General features: G+C 41.5%; 2 protein-coding genes across 5 annotated transcripts in view; one reads left to right on the top strand and one right to left on the bottom strand.

Annotated features, from left to right (window-relative positions):
* ATM (ATM serine/threonine kinase) overlaps positions 1-8,849 on the bottom strand; it is a 152,252-nt gene extending 143,403 nt beyond the window's left edge. For 3 of the 4 annotated variants that reach the window (XM_061440213.1, XM_061440215.1, XM_061440216.1), the window contains exons 1-2: positions 8,759-8,848; positions 3,064-3,158 (exon numbers count right to left, since the gene is read on the bottom strand). The gene's annotated coding sequence lies outside the window, so the exon portion shown is untranslated. Of the gene's footprint in view, positions 1-3,063; positions 3,159-8,758 lie in introns of all 4 variants that reach the window. The other variant, XM_061440214.1, reaches the window with a different exon arrangement.
* Positions 8,850-9,354: 505 nt separating this feature from the next.
* LOC133261691 (protein NPAT) overlaps positions 9,355-18,042 on the top strand; it is a 53,730-nt gene continuing 45,042 nt past the window's right edge. Inside the window, exon 1 of the mRNA XM_061440218.1 lies at positions 9,355-9,604. Coding sequence (XP_061296202.1) covers positions 9,568-9,604 — 37 coding nt within the window. The 5' untranslated portion in view covers positions 9,355-9,567. The remainder of the gene's footprint in view (positions 9,605-18,042) is intronic.

Here is an 18,042-nt window from a genome sequence, read left to right as displayed (position 1 = left end):
AAAGCTGAGCGCCAAAGAATTGATGCTTTTGAACTGTGGTGTTGGAGAAGACTCTTGAGAGTCCCTTGGACTGCAAGGAGATCCAACCAGTCCATCCTAAAGGAGACCAGTCCTGGGTGTTCATTGGAAGGACTGATGCTGAGGCTGAAACTCCAATACTTTGATTACCTCATGTGAAGAGTTGACTCACTGGAAAAGACCCTGATGCTAGGAGGAATTGGGGGCAGGAGGAGAAGGGGACGACAGAGGATGAGATGGTTGGATGGCATCACCAACTTGATGTATATGAGTTTGGGTGAACTCTGGGAGTTGGTGATGGACAGGGAGGCCTGGCGTGCTACGATTCATGTGGTTGCAAAGAGTCGGACACAACTTAGCGACTGAATTGAACTGAACCAATGAAAACACCTTAGCAACATCCAAAGAACCATACAGGCAGGTACCTATATTGCTAATATGTTATTTGTAATATGAAAAAAATGCATGCTTACTGAACATGTGACACTTTCAAGACATGGTAGCTCTAAAGTGTTTTTTTTAAGCTGTGTTGACTTTGCTTCTCCCTATCCATCTCTCAAAGATTGATTATTTTCAAGAAAACAAAATAGTTCAGTATTATCTATATAAATAGGAAATGTTCCTTCACTGATACAAGCAACAATATTTACTTGGCAACTACTGTGTTCAAGGCACTACGCTAGGGGTAGAAACTTAAAGAACAAATCCTACCTTCATGGAGTCATAACTAGTTGGGGAGAGTAACAATAAACTAGTACACTGATAAGTCAATGCATAATTCCAAATTGTGACATATGCCTCAAAGGAAGCAAATACTATTTACGGCCACCAGATGAGAAGATCCAGCTCACTGAAAAAGACCCTGATGGTGGGATGAGGGCAAGAAGAGAAGGGGACAACAAGGATGAGATAAATTGGATGGCACCACAGACTCAACAGACATGAGTTTGAGCAAATCTAGAGATAGTGAGGCAATGGCACCCCACTCCAGTACTCTTGCCTGGAAAATCCCATGGACAGAGGAGCCTGGTAGGCTACAGTCCATGGGGTCACTAAGAGTTGGGCACGAGTGAGCGACTTCCCTTTCACTTTTCACTTTCCTGCACTGGAGAAGGAAATGGCAACCCACTCCAGTGTTCTTGCCTGGAGAATCCCAGGGACAGAGGAGCCTAGTGGGCTGCTGTCTATGGGGTCGCACAGAGTTGGACACGACTGAAGCGACTTAGCAGCAGTAGCAGCAGAGATAGTGAAGGACAGGGAAGCCTGGCGTGCTGCAGTTTATGAGGTCGCAAAGAATCAGACATGACTTAATGACCGAAAACAACAAAAAAATAAGTAAAATTTACTTTTTATAAACTACCAAAGAAAATGTATCAGAGGAGCTTACAATAAAGCCAAGATCTGTATGAACTGATGCCAATCACAGAAAGAGTTAAGAGAACCAACATCTTAGAGAAGGAGACTAGCCTAGCCAAAGGTTCCTAAGATGGAAAAGGCAGAGAATGTTGGAGGAACTTAAGATAACTAGAGGAACTAGAGTAGTTAGCTAGAGTAAGAGCATCACTAGATAGAGTTTAATTCAATTAATATATTAATCCACAACAATTTAGGTTCCAGTCCCAACATGCAACTGGTATGGATACATATTTCTTAAGTAATAGCTTCTGAATTGGCAAATCCATTGTCCTTTGCTGATCTCAACCAAGTTGATCCCTTTGCATAATTTGACAATGATGTTTATAACTGATATTCCTGGATCTAATTCTGCCCTTGGCATGCCATTCTCATCTTAATGGTAAAAGTGTGGGCTCTGTGGTCAGACTGTACTAATTCATATCCTGGTCCTGCCACTTAAAAGCTGCATAACCTTGTTGTTGTTCAGTTGCACAGTTGTGTCCGACTCTTTGCGACCCCAGGGACTGCAGCACAACAGCCTTCCCTGTCCTTCACCATCTCCCAGAGCTTGCTCAAACTCATGTCCATTGAGTCGGTAATGCCATCCAACCATCTTGTGCTCTTTCATCCCCTTCTCCTCCTGCCTTCAATCTTTCCCAGCATCATAGTCTTTTCTAATGAATCAGCTCTTCGCATCACATGGCCAAAGGATTGGAGCTTCAGCATCTGTCCTTCCAATGAATATTCAGGGTTGATTTCCTTTAGGATGGACTGGTTGGATCTCCTTGCAGTGCAAGGGATTCTCAAGAGTCTTCTCCAACACCACAGTTCAAAAGCATCAATTTTTCAGTGCTCAGCCTTCTTTATAGTCCAACTCTCACATCCATATATGATTACTGGAAAAACCATAGCTTTGACTATACAGATCTTTGTCAGCCAAGTAATGTCTCTTTTTAATACACTGTCTAGGTTGGTCATAGCCTTTCGTCCAAGGAGCAAGCATCTTTTAATTTCATGGCTCTGTAGTCACCATCTGTAGTGATTCTGGAGCCCAAGAAAATAAAGTCTGTCACTGTTTCCATTGTTTCCCCATCTATTTGCCTTTACATGCACTTTACTTTCTGTCTGGAAGGCTCCCACTGCTCACTGCATCCCAGTAGCTGCCACCTAGATGGGTGAAGGTCTCTCCTTTTGACTCCTTTCTGAGGATTAGGCCAACCAACATTGTGTGGGCACAGGCCAGGTTGTGTGGGCACAGGCCAGGCACTTAAAAGCCACTATGGTGTCTGCCACATGAAGATACCCATGTGAGGATAAGGGAGTCATGGAATGAATCACACCACAAGGGCATCTACCCCCTAGCAAGACAACTTCCATGCTTCATGTTAGGCACATAGTGGTTGAATCAAAACATAGAGCCCATCGTCCGCTGGCCACCGCCTCCCCAATAGGATTGTAAGCTGGATTCCTCAGCCTATCTTCCCTGTCACTTTCACTTCTTTCCTTTTTAGTCCAGATTGATTTACAGGAGTCTAGGTGTTGCCTCTGAGCCATTCTAAGAGTGCCCTCCACACTTTAGGGAAATGCCAAATGGTGAGTCAACCATGGTCGCTCCCGAGAATCTCTTTCTCTGCCTGGGTCACACGGTACCTTAGCTGAACCGTTCTCAGGGGTCACCTCTCACTGCCCGATGCACCTGTTGAGACGGTCAGCCATTTTGTGCCATCAGTCGCACGGAGAGATCACTGGAACAAAAGAGACGCCTTTCTGTCAGCTGGTGACTCTCAGTACCCCCATTCTATGGCATGCAGGCTAACAGTGGGTTCTGGTACGTCCTGGGAGCCTCTGTCTCAGACTCACCCCTTGGCTACATTCTCTGGAACTGGAAAATTTGACCCTGCAAAAGGCCTAGACCCAATACAAACTGGGGGAACAAAAAAAATATCCTCTGAATGAAACACTAGATTGTAGCAGAATCCTTCAACTTGATCTCTTTTGCCAAAATCAGGGAAAGGACTCAGAGTTTCCTTATGTTCAGTCCTTCATGGCCCTTAGAATCTGGATTTGAGGGACTCATGCTACATGTGTGTTTCTGTTGCCTCCCTATCCCATCCCCCTCTGCCTCCTTCTCCATCAGATTTCCTAGACAACCCCTACTCGACCTTTCCTATCCCCATTTGATATCTATTGTTGGAGACTAGGAAAGGATTCTGAGGTTCCCTTTGGTCCAGGTCTTTCTCCTATATCCAAAAGCTTGAGGGATCAAAAACTCTCCTGAACATTCTAGAGAATTCCCTTCTAGCTACTCCTGTCTCTCAGGGTGGGGAGGGACCAAGCTTCCTTCCCTACCCTTGCAAATTCCCTTACTCCTTCAGATTCTTCTGATCAAACAAGACCCCACTTCTCCCAGACAGGCAATCCAATATTTTCATCAGCTGTCTGTCTCTGACATGAGAGTCAATTTGAGCACTATTTGGTCTATATTTTAGTTATAAAACTATCATTGCAGAAAGGAAAGATGACTTTTTGACACGGATGGCCATATATTGTTTAGACCCTGGAGAAAACTGGTTAAAATGAAATTTTTTTCTTGGAAACTTGCAAAAACAGTTCTTTTTGGATATGCAATTAAAAACAACTAGCTTGTTAAAAAGGCCTGCCTAGGGAAAACTTGATGTTAACCCTTGCCAGGTCTTTGAAACACACAGCCCACTTTGCCTGAGACCTCAGCCTTGGTCAAATTAGAACTTCAAGCCAAGAAAAAAAAAGTGTCAAAGAGACATTTTAAATCTCAACTGGAAAACTATGAGATCTCTATCTGTCCATCTGGACTTATGTATTTCTCAGCGTGTATATTTTTCGATAATACTGAAGTTAAGATATAAATGAGCTCTAATTTAATTGGCCTAAAGAAAAGTAATTGCTTACAAATCAAACAATTCTAAATACAAGAGAAACTTAACTGAATGAATCTGACGTTCATGTGAGCTGGGAAATATTCAATATTAAGTATCTAGTATTAATGTTTGTTTGCTAATCTAATATAGACATGTCAAGTCATTAACATTAAGAATAATATTTTCATTGTGCCTAGGTTTAACATGTTAAATAGTTATATTTTATATCTGTTACATGTTTGTCAATGAGGAAAATATCTCGAGTAAAGAAACTTCTAAAAAATAATATGCAAATGATATGAGCTTTTAGATAAACTCTATTAGGAATAAATATACTTTAGAAATGTCTGTCTAAAATAATCTCTCCAGATTTGGGTAACCTGAATGTCTACAGTTGTGCTAAACTAAGTGACAGAAGTTTATTGAATACCTAGGTCACTTCCAAATAAAATAAGATTCTGAAATATTCATCACTGAACGCTAACTTCCTTTTACAGAGAAACTAAAGAGATTTGGGACTATTCATAAATATGTTTGGTGCTACTCTGAGATATTTTCTATAAGAAAGCAAAGGTTTTTTTAGAAATTATGCTCAATATAAAGGTCAGTTCTTGGTTGCTTAAGCAAAGTAGGCTGAATGTTTTTAATAAAGAAGGTATGAGGAATGAAACTGCATTTTATGAAGGGAAAAGGAAGTAAGTCTGACTTACAGGTTGTTGCTTCAGGATGCGAGAACAAAGTAATGGGTACAGAAAATGATAAGAAGTTTTGTGGAAAGTGGACCCTGAGAAAAGTTTTGTGCATGGTTAGGACTAAGTTTAAAATAAATTTAATTTGCTTTTAAATGAATTTAAATGCTGGTGCAAAAACTTAAATTTGGCCTTTCTCTCTGTTAAGAGGACATACTTTCTTCAGAAAGTATGTCCTGCTTCCAATAATAAATTTAAGTTTCTTTACCTCTTAATTGATCTGTTCTATATTTGCCTTTGAAATCCTTTTTGCTACTTTGGCTAAGTGAATAACTATTGTTTCACAGTGACCAATATGAGCCTATCTGACTGTTATAAACCCTTTTGATATTTATTGACAAAACTTTCCAAATGATTTGACTTTTAGCTAACTTTAGGATGCTTCAGAGGGCCCGTGAGATGTTCCAAAAAGAGATATTAAATTACTTGGGTTCATTTGACATGTTAAATTATATGAGAAGTACTGTTGGAGGAATGATGAATCATCTCAGGTTATATTGTATGGTTGATGCTTCTACTGCAGATATCCTAAAAATTATGTGGAATACATGAAAATCTGATATGTCCTGGTAAAATGTCAGTTATAATTCTAGTTACCTACCATGTTAAAGTGTTACATGTCACAGCAATGACCAGGTTTCTTTGTCAATGGCAAGTTAACCAAATTTTAAACATGTCTTCTGTAGTTTCACTCTGATGTCTTTGCAAGAATACTGCTACTTCAAGATTTATGGAAAAGACTTTTCTAAGGTTAACCAAATAAACATATTTTAGTATTAACAGTAAGCTGGTACCAGACTGGAATTTGGTCGTCTCTCTCTATTAAGAGAAAAAGTTTTCTTAGAATACAGCTTTTGATCACAGATTGTGAATTTCTTTGCCTTTAAGTGATTTATATTTGTTTCTAAAATCTTTTGTTACTTTGTTAAATAAGCATTATTTCACCATGATCTATAAAAATTATGGTAGATGTAGACAAAGCTTATTCTGCTTCTGCAAAAATTAACCCCTGTCAATTTAAAACATGGCAATAATCCACTCAAAGAATGGTCCACTCAAATCCACCCTTTGAGTGTACCACTCCACTCAGAGTCTACACAAAGACTCAGACACAACTGAGTGACTGAATTGAACTGAGTCTACTCCTAAATTGGGGAATTAAAAATTGGTGAATAGCTGCTAATCAGAGTCAGGGCTAAGGTAAATCCAAGATGACCACTTGGATTTTCCCAGGTCCCTGACAAACCTCATTTTTATTTGATGAGTTAAAGCCTTCTCTGGCTACAGGGTTAATGTCCTCACAATAGAGAAAAAAAAAAAAACAAACAAAAAAATATGCTTCACTGAATATTAAGTTCTAGCTTTGTTTACTAAGGTCTGTTTACTAAGACTCACTTCTGAGATAGTTGTTATATCGCTAAAAGGCTTAATTTGATTGCCACCAAGCTATAGTCTGCCTAGTCAAGGCTTATGGTTTTTCCAGTAGTCATGTATGGATGTGAGAGTTGGACTGTGAAGAAAGCTGAGTGCTGAAGAATTAATGCTTTTGAACTGTGATGTTGGAGAAGACTCTCGAGAGTCCCTTGGACTGCAAGGAGATCCAACCAGTCCATCCTAAAGGAGATCAGTCCTGGGTGTTCATTAGAGGGACTGATGTCGAAGCTGAAACTCCAATACTTTGGCCACCTGATGCGGAAAGCTGACTCATTTGAAAAGACCCTTATGCTGGGAAAGATTGAGGGCAGGAAGAGAAGGGGATGACAGAGGATCAGATGATTGGATGGCATCACCAACACAATGGACATGGGTTTGGGGGGACTCTGGGAGTTGGTGATGGACAAGGAGGCCTGGCGTGCTGCAGTTGATCAAGTCACAAAGAGTTGGACACAACTGAGCAACTGAACTGAAGCTATAGTCATTTAACAACTAAGTCAGATGACCTGGGCATATACCATGCTATACCTAATGGAAGTTCTTGACTTAAATTCTTACTTATGATCTTACTAACAACTGCTGCTGCTGCTGCTAGGTATATTATATTCTATGTCACCTGTTTCAGAAACTTGTTTCTTATGTTACCAAATGAATGACTAAGCCTATGATAAAATGCTGATATGCAGTTCCATATGAGATCAACTATTTTAATAATGTAACTCTAGACACGGGAAGAAGTAACAGGAGGGAATATTTTCCTGGACCAAGAGGCCAGTAAAACATGGATGGTCCAGAGACTTTTGCTACTCACAAGGCCTGGTCTAGTAACAGTACATTCAGTGACCTATCAATGGAATCTTCACTAGACTTGGGAATGAGCCTTCCCCGCATTGTGGGACACAGTGGCCATGAAATGCCTCCAAAACACGGTCAAAAATGTGGCTATGAAGGGGACCTGCTGACTGGACGTTGGTAATTGCCAGATGCCTCTACAAAAATTAAATCATGACCACTGCAAGCTGCTGAGCTTCAACAGCCCCTAAAAGAAGTTCAGGGTAGAGATCAGAAATAAGGCACTTTGTGTTCTGTGAAAAACTGGAAGAACAGGCCTTCAGATAGTCAGATGTTTTCAGGTCAAGATTTTTATGAGCCCAAATTCTTGCATCCTCTCATACCTAGAGAAACACTAACGTTACGGACCAATGTTTGGTCTTGGTTCTCCTGGTGAGCCCCTCAGCAGTTTTTCTACTTCTTTTAAGCTTTAGGCCATGTTTATTTAACTTTCTTGTTAAGTTTGTTTCTTCTAGAATACAACAAATACATCTCCAAATAGTAATACAACTAGAATATCCCCCAACCAACATCCAGACAATGCTGGAACAAGCTGCCTTATCATTTTGTGGACTCTCACCTCCTTCTGTAAATGCACCCTGGCAGAAAGTGGGCACTGGGACTCAGGACCCCACAATGTCCCTGCTCGGCTTGAAGAAGCCAGAGTGGTCATTGCCCCATTCCCCAGTGACTTGTGTCCCTGCGGCCTGAGACAAGGATAGGGTAGGTAGACAGGTAGTCGTGAGCAGGGTGTTAACCGGCCAAAGTGTGGCCCATAAATAAAAAGAGGGGGAATGTGGAGCCCTATACCAAGGTCACAGGAAAAAATCTCTGGAACTGACCAAGCCCCATAGCAACTGTTGCCATGACCCTCCGGATCTAAACCGGCCAGTACCCTAACCCCATAATATGTAAGATACCCACCCTACTGTCCATCCTATAGCATCCTACTGCTACTGCTAAGTCACTTTAGTCGTGTCCGACTCTGTGCGACCCCAGAGATGGCAGCCCACCAGGGTCCGCTGTCCCTGGGATTCTCCAGGCAAGAACACTGGAGTGGGTTGCCATTTCCTTCTCCAATGCATGAAAGTGAAAAGTGAAAGTGAAGCTACTCAGTCTTAGCGACCCCATGGACTGCAGCCTACCAGGCTTCTACATCCATGGGATTTTCCAGGCAAGAGTACTGGAGTGGGCTGCCATTGCCTTCTCCTATAGCGTCCTAACCAATCATCTAATGCCACCATTCCAGTGGGAAGTTTTTCTGTCTTAAGGCTATGGAAACTGGCTGTAAGCCTGCAAAAGCATTTGGCTCTCCCCTGAAATGGCCAGCTGTTTTAACAGCAGCTCCCACTCTAATAAAGTTTATCCTCCTCCTCATTCTGCCTCATGCCTCGAAATTCTTTTCCAACCCCCACAACAGACCACGACACTTACCACAGGATAAAATTACCACAGGGAAGATAGTACACAGTCAGCCGACAGTCAGAATTTTGAACTGGAGAGTGATTCCAAAGCCCAAGCTGTTAATCAGGAGACTGCAGTTTAAGCCTCTACAAATTGCTCGGTGATTAAAACTGCTAATTATAAGAGGGGAGAAAAAGATGATTAGTCAAGCCAGCTTCTTCGGCGGCCCTACCGTTGGACTCGGCCGAAGCGGAATCTCTGTAAGCGGTGATGTCCGCAGCCTACAAGCCCGCTCAACCCGCCTCCCCCAAGGCCCGAGCCGGCTGTCCAAACACTATTTGGCTTCCGGATCAAACCTGGAATGATCGCACAGCGTACGTTTCCAAAGGAAGCACTAAGGCGGACTGGCGCCGGGGCACTCTCTGCCCACGCTGGCCAAACACGCACGCTCTCCGCTCCCAAGACTCGCTTCCCCAAACACAGCGCTCATCTGAGGGAAACGCGCGTGCGCCCTGTCAGCCAATGGCGTGCGGCCCTGCGTCCGCCGCTCGCCCTCTAGCGCCTGCTCTGCCTCTCCGCTCCCGCCTTCCCGCCCCGCCCCCATCCAAATGTGAGGGCGGATGTGACGACAGCTCCAAGTAGAACGGAGGCGGGTTTCTTTTCGGCGCCTTTCTTTCTCCGGCGGAAGCGATTGGCTGGCGGGGAGCGAAAGAGGCGGGACAAGTTGCCGCGGGTTCAGTGCCGCCACTGGAACTGGGAGATGCGGCGCAGGGGCTGTCGCTGTGTTGGTTTTTACCCGAGTCTCGTCTCTCACTACGGTTTCTTCTGCGGCTTCGATCATGCTGTTACCTTCGGATGTAGCCCGGCTGGTATTGGGTAAGCGCCGGCGCGGGAGGGAGGGGTACTGGATCATGCTAAGCCGGACGGAAGGACCTTTGGAGCCAGAGGTTTTTCCCAGGGAGGGGAAGCTTTGGGGCTTTGCCTCCCCACCTACAAGTTCAGACTAGAGGTGAATCTTCTTCAGTGGGAGGCTCGGGCGGTTTAAGTTTCTTTATATGTGAATGCTCCTCTCTTCCGAGACTCTCTGGCGAGGGGCGGCTGAAGAGAAACTCCGGGTGGAACACCTGAGGCCCGGATTTGGAGGGAAAGTCAGGCCTGCACATTTAATTAGAATCCTGCAGGGGAGTTGCCTACGTGATGGATGGACTGCGTGTTCTTCAACTTGGTCTCACTTTCCCGTGTCAGAGCTGGGGCCGAATAAGGAAAAATAAAAGACTTCCCCAGCCACCTAGCTTTAGCGAAGGACCTTCCTGACGGCCTTCTCATAACTTGCCTTTAGAGCGACGAATTTGGAACGAATGAAGTGATCCTGCCTCTCTGTCCCCCAACCTCCTGCAAGAAGTCGTAGAATGTAGAGGTGTGAAACGCCAATTTCATACTTTTAAGACAGCAGCAATTCCTTTTTTTTTTAATTAGCAAGACTTTTCACTGGAAATGCCTTCCAGTTGAACGTATTCTAGTCCTAGTTTTTCCTCAGTTTGAAGAGTGACACTGCCAGTTGTCAGGGTGTATTGTCTGTGCAGGAAACGGGTTTTGTTGTTTGTCCCCTGAAAGAATAAAGAGTATTGTATTGCTGGGAATGAGAGCCACATAAAACTCAAAACCGAGCCAGATTTACAGACATCATATGTGAATGGTTAAATGGTAAACATTTGTTCTAAAACTTCCCTTGGTATCCAAAGGCCATTACTAACATTATTTTACTGTCAGAAAAATTCATTTCTTATTCCCTTTTTAAAGTGTTCTGCCCTGTCCAAAAAAAGAAAAAAGTTTTTACGCACAGAATCTTGACAGGCACATTTTGCAGGAAACTTTAGAGGGTAATGGTTCTAACCATCTGTTTTTGGAGAAAATAATCACTTAAATTTAAACTCATATTTTGTTAATGTTTGGTTAATATTTTGCCCACTTTATCAAAACTGAATATCAACAGTTAACCTACATCGAAAGAAGAAAGCTGTCTATCTTGTAATTGTTATATTAATTAGGCTTATTTGTAAACAGATCCAAAATAGACTTTCACAAAATTCACAATAAGACTGACATACTTTATTATGGTAGCTGTCCTGTTTGCTTTGTGGGATGTTTAGCAGCATCCCTGGCTTCTATCCGTTAGATGCCAGCAGGGACCCAGTTCCCGCCTTCACCCAACTGTGAGAATAAGTGTCCAAATGTTGCCAGTGTATTTCCTGAAGGGCAAGGACCACTGGCCTTAAGAAAGCAGTACGATTTTCTAACTGGAGTAATTTAAACAAACTTGTGAGTATTCTCCTAGACTTCCTTTTTCTTTAAAAATGGATAAAAATTACAGTCATTGTTTCTTATCCTAAAATTCTTGTCATTCACATTCCATTTTTATTGCCACCAGTCCTAACAGTATGCGTCCCATTTCTCCTTTGGACTGTTTTCATAGTTTCTCATATAGTCTTGTAATTCATCTTATTTGTGGTTACAAAAATCTGCCTAAAGCATTCACACTACACCTCCAGTTCTAATCGTTGAAAGAGCTGTGCACTTACCAGAAATTTCAAGTTGTGCAAAAGAATATATACTACCAAAAAAAGCAAATATCACCACTCTTGCTTTTTTCATTTAGCATTATCATGTCACCACGGAGATCTATGAATCACAAAACTTAGTGGCTTAAAAATTAACAGTTTTATTCTTTGCCATGATTCTTCTGTCAGTACTCCCTCCCTCTCAGTACTCCTTCACTCCTTCTCATTGTTGCCCCTTTTGTTCATCATGTTCTTGCAGCAAATCTTTGGTTGCTTAGTATGTTCCAGGCACTGTGCCAATTGCTAAAAATAGAGTTCTCCCCTTAGAATTTACATAATTAGGTTTTTTACCCTTACCACACATACCAAAACACTTTCCTAGACCCCCACCTCTTATTTTATCTAATGCTCTATGTTACCCTTTTACAAGTCAAATTTATTCAAAGAATAAGCTCTCCTTAGTTACTGTACTTCCTTACTTAACTTTCATTCTTCAACATACTACACTGACTTTTGTACCTCACTACTCCATTTAAATAGCCTTGCTACTCGGCCATATCCAGCTATTGCCTTGCTAGAATTTCTTTAAATATTGTACAGGTCAAAATATATACGTCAAAGTGCCATTTGTTGTTTCTGGGCCACCAGTTTTGGTTTTTATGTCATACAAGGTATTCTTCGGACCTGATCCTACAAGTCTCTTTTGCTTGATCTCAAGTTCTCAACATATGCCCTATGCCCCAGGCATTCCAAACTATTTGCAGTTTCTCCAGATACTCTTGTTAATGTATTTTGTTCCCTCTGCCTGCAATGTTTTTCTCCTTCTCTTCCTAGTACTTGTATTTAAGGTTCAGGTCAATTGTAATCTCAAACTGTTTCCAGCAGGTACAGTTAGTACTTTCTCCTTACATGCTCTGGTGGCATTGTAGATTACTTGTATTATACTCTCTTTGTTTTATTGTAGCTGTGTGTTTACTTACTCATTTTTTTTTTAATATGAAATTTAACCCTTCATGCATTGGAGGAGGAAATGGCAACCCACTCCAGTGTTCTTGCCTGGAGAATCCCAGGACGGTGGGACCTGGTGGGCCGCCGTCTATGGGGTTGCACAGAGTTGGACGTGACTGAAGCGACCTAGCAGCAGCAGCAGCCATTTTTACAATTCTGTGGCATTAAGTACAATCATATTTTTCTGTAACCATCACCATCTCACTTGTAGAACTTTGCCTTCCCAAACCAAAACTTACTTTTTGACCTATTTAGTATTCTTTGTTTGTGCATGCTCAGTCATGTCCAACTCTTTGTGACCCCCATGGACTATAGCGTGCCAAGGTTCCTCTGCCCATGGAATTTTCCAGGCAAGAATACTGGAGTGAGTTGCCATTTGCTACTCCATTCAGTATTTTTATTCTAGAATTAATGTACAGGCTTCAAGAGTTGTGGGAGGCCCCAAACTATCTGTAAAGTTTTATGTACAGGTGGGGCATTTTTTAGAGGTAAGGTATCCAGAACTTTCTGTAGATTCCTAAATAAATTTGTTCCTTTCTGTATGAGTCAGCATCCATTCAGGAAAACTGAAACTAATCTGAGTATTTAGCATGGAGGAATTTAATGAAGGAATTGGTTACACTGGTGAAAAGCTAAGAAAATGAGCAGCTTACATGAGCCAACCTGGAGGGCAGCAAGCAGGAAACCACTCTGATATCAGGAGGACAAGTAGAGATGAAACCCAGAGGCTGGTTTCACTATGTGAAAACTAGAAGGTAGACTTGTCTTATATGGGAGCAGTAGTAGAGGAAATTCTACGAGGGTAAAGAGGAAATGGGAGGAAAAAACCATGGCTCCTAACAACTGCCCTCCAGTCTCCCACTGGTGCTTCCCATTGATGGAACCCAGTCAGAAGCCAGCTGACATGGAACCCAGGAAATTGTCTGCAGGGGGGTCAGGTTTCCTGAACTCCAGTACAGAGCAGGGGAAGCAGGCAGAGTAGATTTGAAGGCAAACAACCAGGACTGGCATACCCTGCAAAAGTTGAAGAGCCACTGGTTCTATTCACCTTTACATCACGGTATCACTAAGACATAGATATTTAATAAATATTTACAAAGGTGTAGCTGTGATCATGACCTTCCCCTTTGTCGACTGAATAATATCTGTCACTTATTCAGATTCTGTTATTTATTCATAATCATATGTCATTGCTGACATTTACAGCATTTTATGATCCTCACCCCTTCTGTGTTTTCAGTTGTATTTCCAACTGTTCTCTATCATAGATTCTGTGCTTCATTCAAACCAGGCATGTTCTTCAAACATGTTCCATATATGCTTTCCATCAGCTTGGTTGACTCATCTCTTCCTTGAAACGTGTGTAATATTCCCCAAGTCAGTTTATACTTTCTCTAGCCCCTATAAAATAAGTCTAATTGTCTTACCACCTTTGCTTTTTATTACAGTTATTTGCATATATATCTTCTGGGTCCTTGTAGACTATAGCTTCTTTTGGAGAGATTTTCTTTGTTTTTGTGGATCTAGTAATATAAAGCACTGGAAGTTAAGTCTTAAGATCTTAAGGACTTTACTGGCAGTCCAGCAGTTAAGACTCCACCCTTCCATTGCAGGGAGCACAGTTCCATCCCTGGGCAGGGAACTAAAATCTCACAAGGTGCATGGAGGGGTGATGGGGATGGGGGAATCTCAAACTACTGATATTTTGAGGAAACTATTACAATATGTAAAGGAAATATTTTCAGATAAGGGGATTAGCTCACTCTTGCTTTCTTCATCAGATGCATCTCTCTTTATCTTTCCCACTCTATAAATAAGAGAGGGTGGAATCTTGGCATCCTCATTCCTAAAATTCAAAACCCTAGATTTTGCTATGATGTTGTCTTTCCTTTTTCAATTATGTTTTCCCTTCAGTCTATCTTATTACTCATTACTGGGGGCTTCCCAAGTAGCGCTAGTGAAAAAGAACCTGCCTGCCAATGCAGGAGACAAGAGATGCAGGTTTGATCCCTGGGTCGGGAAGATTCCCTGGAGGAGGGCATGGCAATTTATCGTTTCCTCTCTATAAATAGGGATAAGAGAGGGCAGACTCTTGGCATCCAAATTTCGAAAATTCAAAACCCTAGATATAGCTCGAAATTCAAAACCCTAGATATATAGAAAAGGATTTTACCTTTTCTTTTTCAGTTATGTTTTCCCTTCAGTCTGTTTTGTCATTACCTCCACTGAAAAGCAGGCACAGGACAATATTAAGAAAAAAAGAAATTCAAGTTACCTATTTGAACATAGGCCAGTAAGTTTACACAAAAGATGTAGTTATCTTACTCTAAATTTTTTTAAAGGAATAAAAAGAAAAATTAAAACATTTTGATTGAAGAGTAATTGTTTTTTTTTTTTTTTTTGATAAAAGATAATTGGTCTCTATTTTGTGTTTTCATTGTAGCATTTTAGATTTCAGATAATTTGTACCTAAAATTTCCCCCATTGTTCTGATTGAGAACTCGTACAATAGGTACGTAAGGATGATAAATAAGCTTTTTGTAGGCAATGTAAATGTAATAATAAATGAGCATAAAGCAATCAGCTGTCACTTTAACCTTATTTTGGAACTTTCTGGACAAAAGTAAACCAGAATACATCAAGCCTGAAATGGATATTCTAGATAGTCCAAAGTTGGGCTTATTTTTTTTAAGAGCAGAAGACATACGTCTCAGATACTGCTACTTAAAGATGCATTTTAACTTTTTAAACACTTGTTAAAAGACATTCTATCTTTTTAACAAAGCCTTTACTCAAGTGTAGACTATACAAAACTATAATATGAGAAGACAAAAACTGTCTGAGCTTTGGTGATTCTTTTTTCTGGCCGCACTGCTTGCAGGATCTTAGTTGCCCAAACAGGGATTGAACCCCAGACTTCATCAGTGTGAAAGCACAGAGTTTAACCACTGGACCACCAGGGAATTCCCACCATATTTTCTAGAAAAGTTAACTGTATATCATTACATTCAGTCTTGAGCCGTGTTTCTCAAACCTTATTTTGCTATTTTCCCTAAGTACCCCTTGCATGAAATTTTAGTGTTATAAATATCAGTATCAGTTCAGTTGCTCAGTTGTGTCCAACTCTTCGCGACCCCACGGACTGCAGCACACCAGGCTTCCCTGTCCGTCACCAACTCCCGGAGCTTACTCAAACTCAGGTCCATCAAGTTGGTGATGCCATCCAACCATCTCATCCTCTGTTGTCCCGTTCTCCTGCCTTCAGTCTTTGCCAGCATCAGGGTCTTTTCAAAGGAGTCAGTTCTTTGCATCAGGTGGCCAAAGTATTGGAGCTTCAGCTTCAACATCAGTCCTTCCAATGAATATTCAGGACTGATTTCCTTTAGGATGGACTGGTTTGATCTCCTTGAAGTCCAAGGGGCTCTCAAGAGTCTTCTCCAACACCACAGTTCAAAAGCATCAGTTCAGCGCTCAGATTTCTTTATGGTCCAACTCTCATATCCATACATGACTACTGGAGAAACCAGGCTTTGACTAGGTGGACCTTTGTCGGCAAAGAAATGTCTCTGCTTTTTAATACGCTGTCTAGGTTGGTTGTAACTTTCCTTCCAAGGAGTAAGCATCTTTTAATTTGATGGCTGTAGTCACCATCTGCAGTGATTTTGGAGCCCAAGAAAATAAAGTCTGTCACTGTTTCCTTTGTTTCCCCTATTTGTTCCATCTATTTGCCATGAAGTATTGGGACTGGATGCCATGATCTTAGTTTTTTTAATGTTTTAAGCCAAGTTACAAATAGACTGTTTACATATTGTATATATACCTGTGATTTATGCATAAAAGACATATTTAATTCATTCTCTTTCCTCCCCAGTACCAGTTGTCACCCCCTTGGGGCTGTGTCACTGTTTTTGAGAATACCTGGTCTTAGAGAAAAGCAAATCTACTTTAAGGAGTTAGATTTCATGCCATTACCTATTACAAGCCCCAAGTGATTACCAGTGTATCTGGGGTGATTAGTAGTTTTAAAACTTTCTACCGTAAAAAGAAACAGTTTGGGGTCTTTGATTTAAATTTTGAAGCATATAAAGAAAAAGCACTGACTGCCCTGTTGCCACGATGACTCTAGTGGTCTGTAGGCTATAGTGGACTATAGTGGTCTAAATTTCTAAATTCATGAAACCCTAGTGGTGGCTGACTTAACTTACTCCAAGTAATGTGACTGTCAGAAAGCCAATCATAAAAACTGATTTCAGCTGGCTATAGTTTTATAAGGGTTTATATTGGATTGTTTTATTTGTGAAAAATGAAAAAAAAAAAAGGGAAATAGCCATCTTTGATCCACCTAATTTCACATCAAAGGTGATTTTATATTTTCAGTGATGGGGATATTGAAATAGTAGTATCTGAAATAAAAGGTTTCTTCTGATTTCTAAGTGTTTTTGCACACTCCAAACCACAGTGTCTTTGGTATGTTTATTTCTTCTATAAGAAATTCTTAAGAAATAAGAAATTTCTTCTATAAGAAATCTATAGCATTAATTAACAAGAGGTTGGAAAACTGATTCATCAGCAGTGAGTACAAACTGGTGCTTGCACGCATGCATGGTCACTTCAGTCGTGTCCGACTATTTGTGACCCTGTGGACTGAGTCCACCGGGCTTCTCTGTCCGTGGGATTCTCCAGGCAAGAATACTGGACTGGGATGCCATTTCCTCCAGGAGATCTTCCCGACCCACGGATCAAACCCGGGTCTCCTGTGTCTCCTGCAATGCAGGTGGATTCTTTACTGCTGAGCCACTGATGAATGGGTGCCAGCATCCCAGCCAGTGCATATGTGTGTGCGCTTAGTAATGTCTGACTCTTTTTAACCCCATGAACTGTAGGGCCCCAGGCTCTTCTGTCCATGGAATTTTCCAGGCGAAAATACTAGAGTGGGTTGCCATTTCCTTCTCCCTAAAATGGGATGATTTCCTTGCCCTTTTCTTTTTTTAATGCTCATATATAATAATTTTGCAGGGCTTCTCAATTTTTTGACTTGTAGGGCCTGGTTAAAGATATTATTGTCGGTAAATTTTATAATTTTAAAGTTGAGAAAAACCTTAGTAATAATTGCCTTGCATGCACACATGCTAAGTCACTTTAGTTGATCCGACTGTGCGACTCTGGACTGTAGCCTGCCAGGCTCCTGTGTCCATGAGATTCTCCAGGCAACAATACTGGAATAGGTTCCCATGCCCTCCTCCGGGGCATCTTCCCAACCCAGGGATTGAACTTATGTCTCTTATGTCTCCAGGGTTGGCAGGCAGGTTCTTTACCATTATCGCCACCTGGGAAGCCCCAAAATTGGCTTAGTAGTTATTAACTATTAAAGTGAAAGAGGAGAATGAAAAAGCTGGCGTAAAGCTCAACATTCAGAAAACTAAGATCATGGCATCTGGTCCCATCACTTCATGGGAAATAGATGGGCAAACAGTGGAAACAGTGTCAGATTTTATTTTTGGGGGCTCCAAAATCACTGCAGATGGTGATTGCAGCCATGAAATTAAAAGATGCTTACTCCTTGGAAGAAAAGTTATGACCAACCTAGATAGCATATTGAAAAACAGAGACATTACTTTGCCAACAAAGGTCCGTCTAGTCAAGGCTATGGTTTTTCCTGTGGTCATGTATGGATGTGAGAGTTGGACTGTGAGAAAGCTGAGAGCCAAAGAATTGATGCTTTTGAACTGTGGTGTTGGAGAAGACTCT

The sequence above is a fragment of the Bos javanicus genome, chromosome 15, assembly GCF_032452875.1.
Source record: "Bos javanicus breed banteng chromosome 15, ARS-OSU_banteng_1.0, whole genome shotgun sequence".
NCBI lineage: Eukaryota > Metazoa > Chordata > Mammalia > Artiodactyla > Bovidae > Bos > Bos javanicus.
This window is presented reverse-complemented; position numbering and strand designations above follow the sequence as displayed.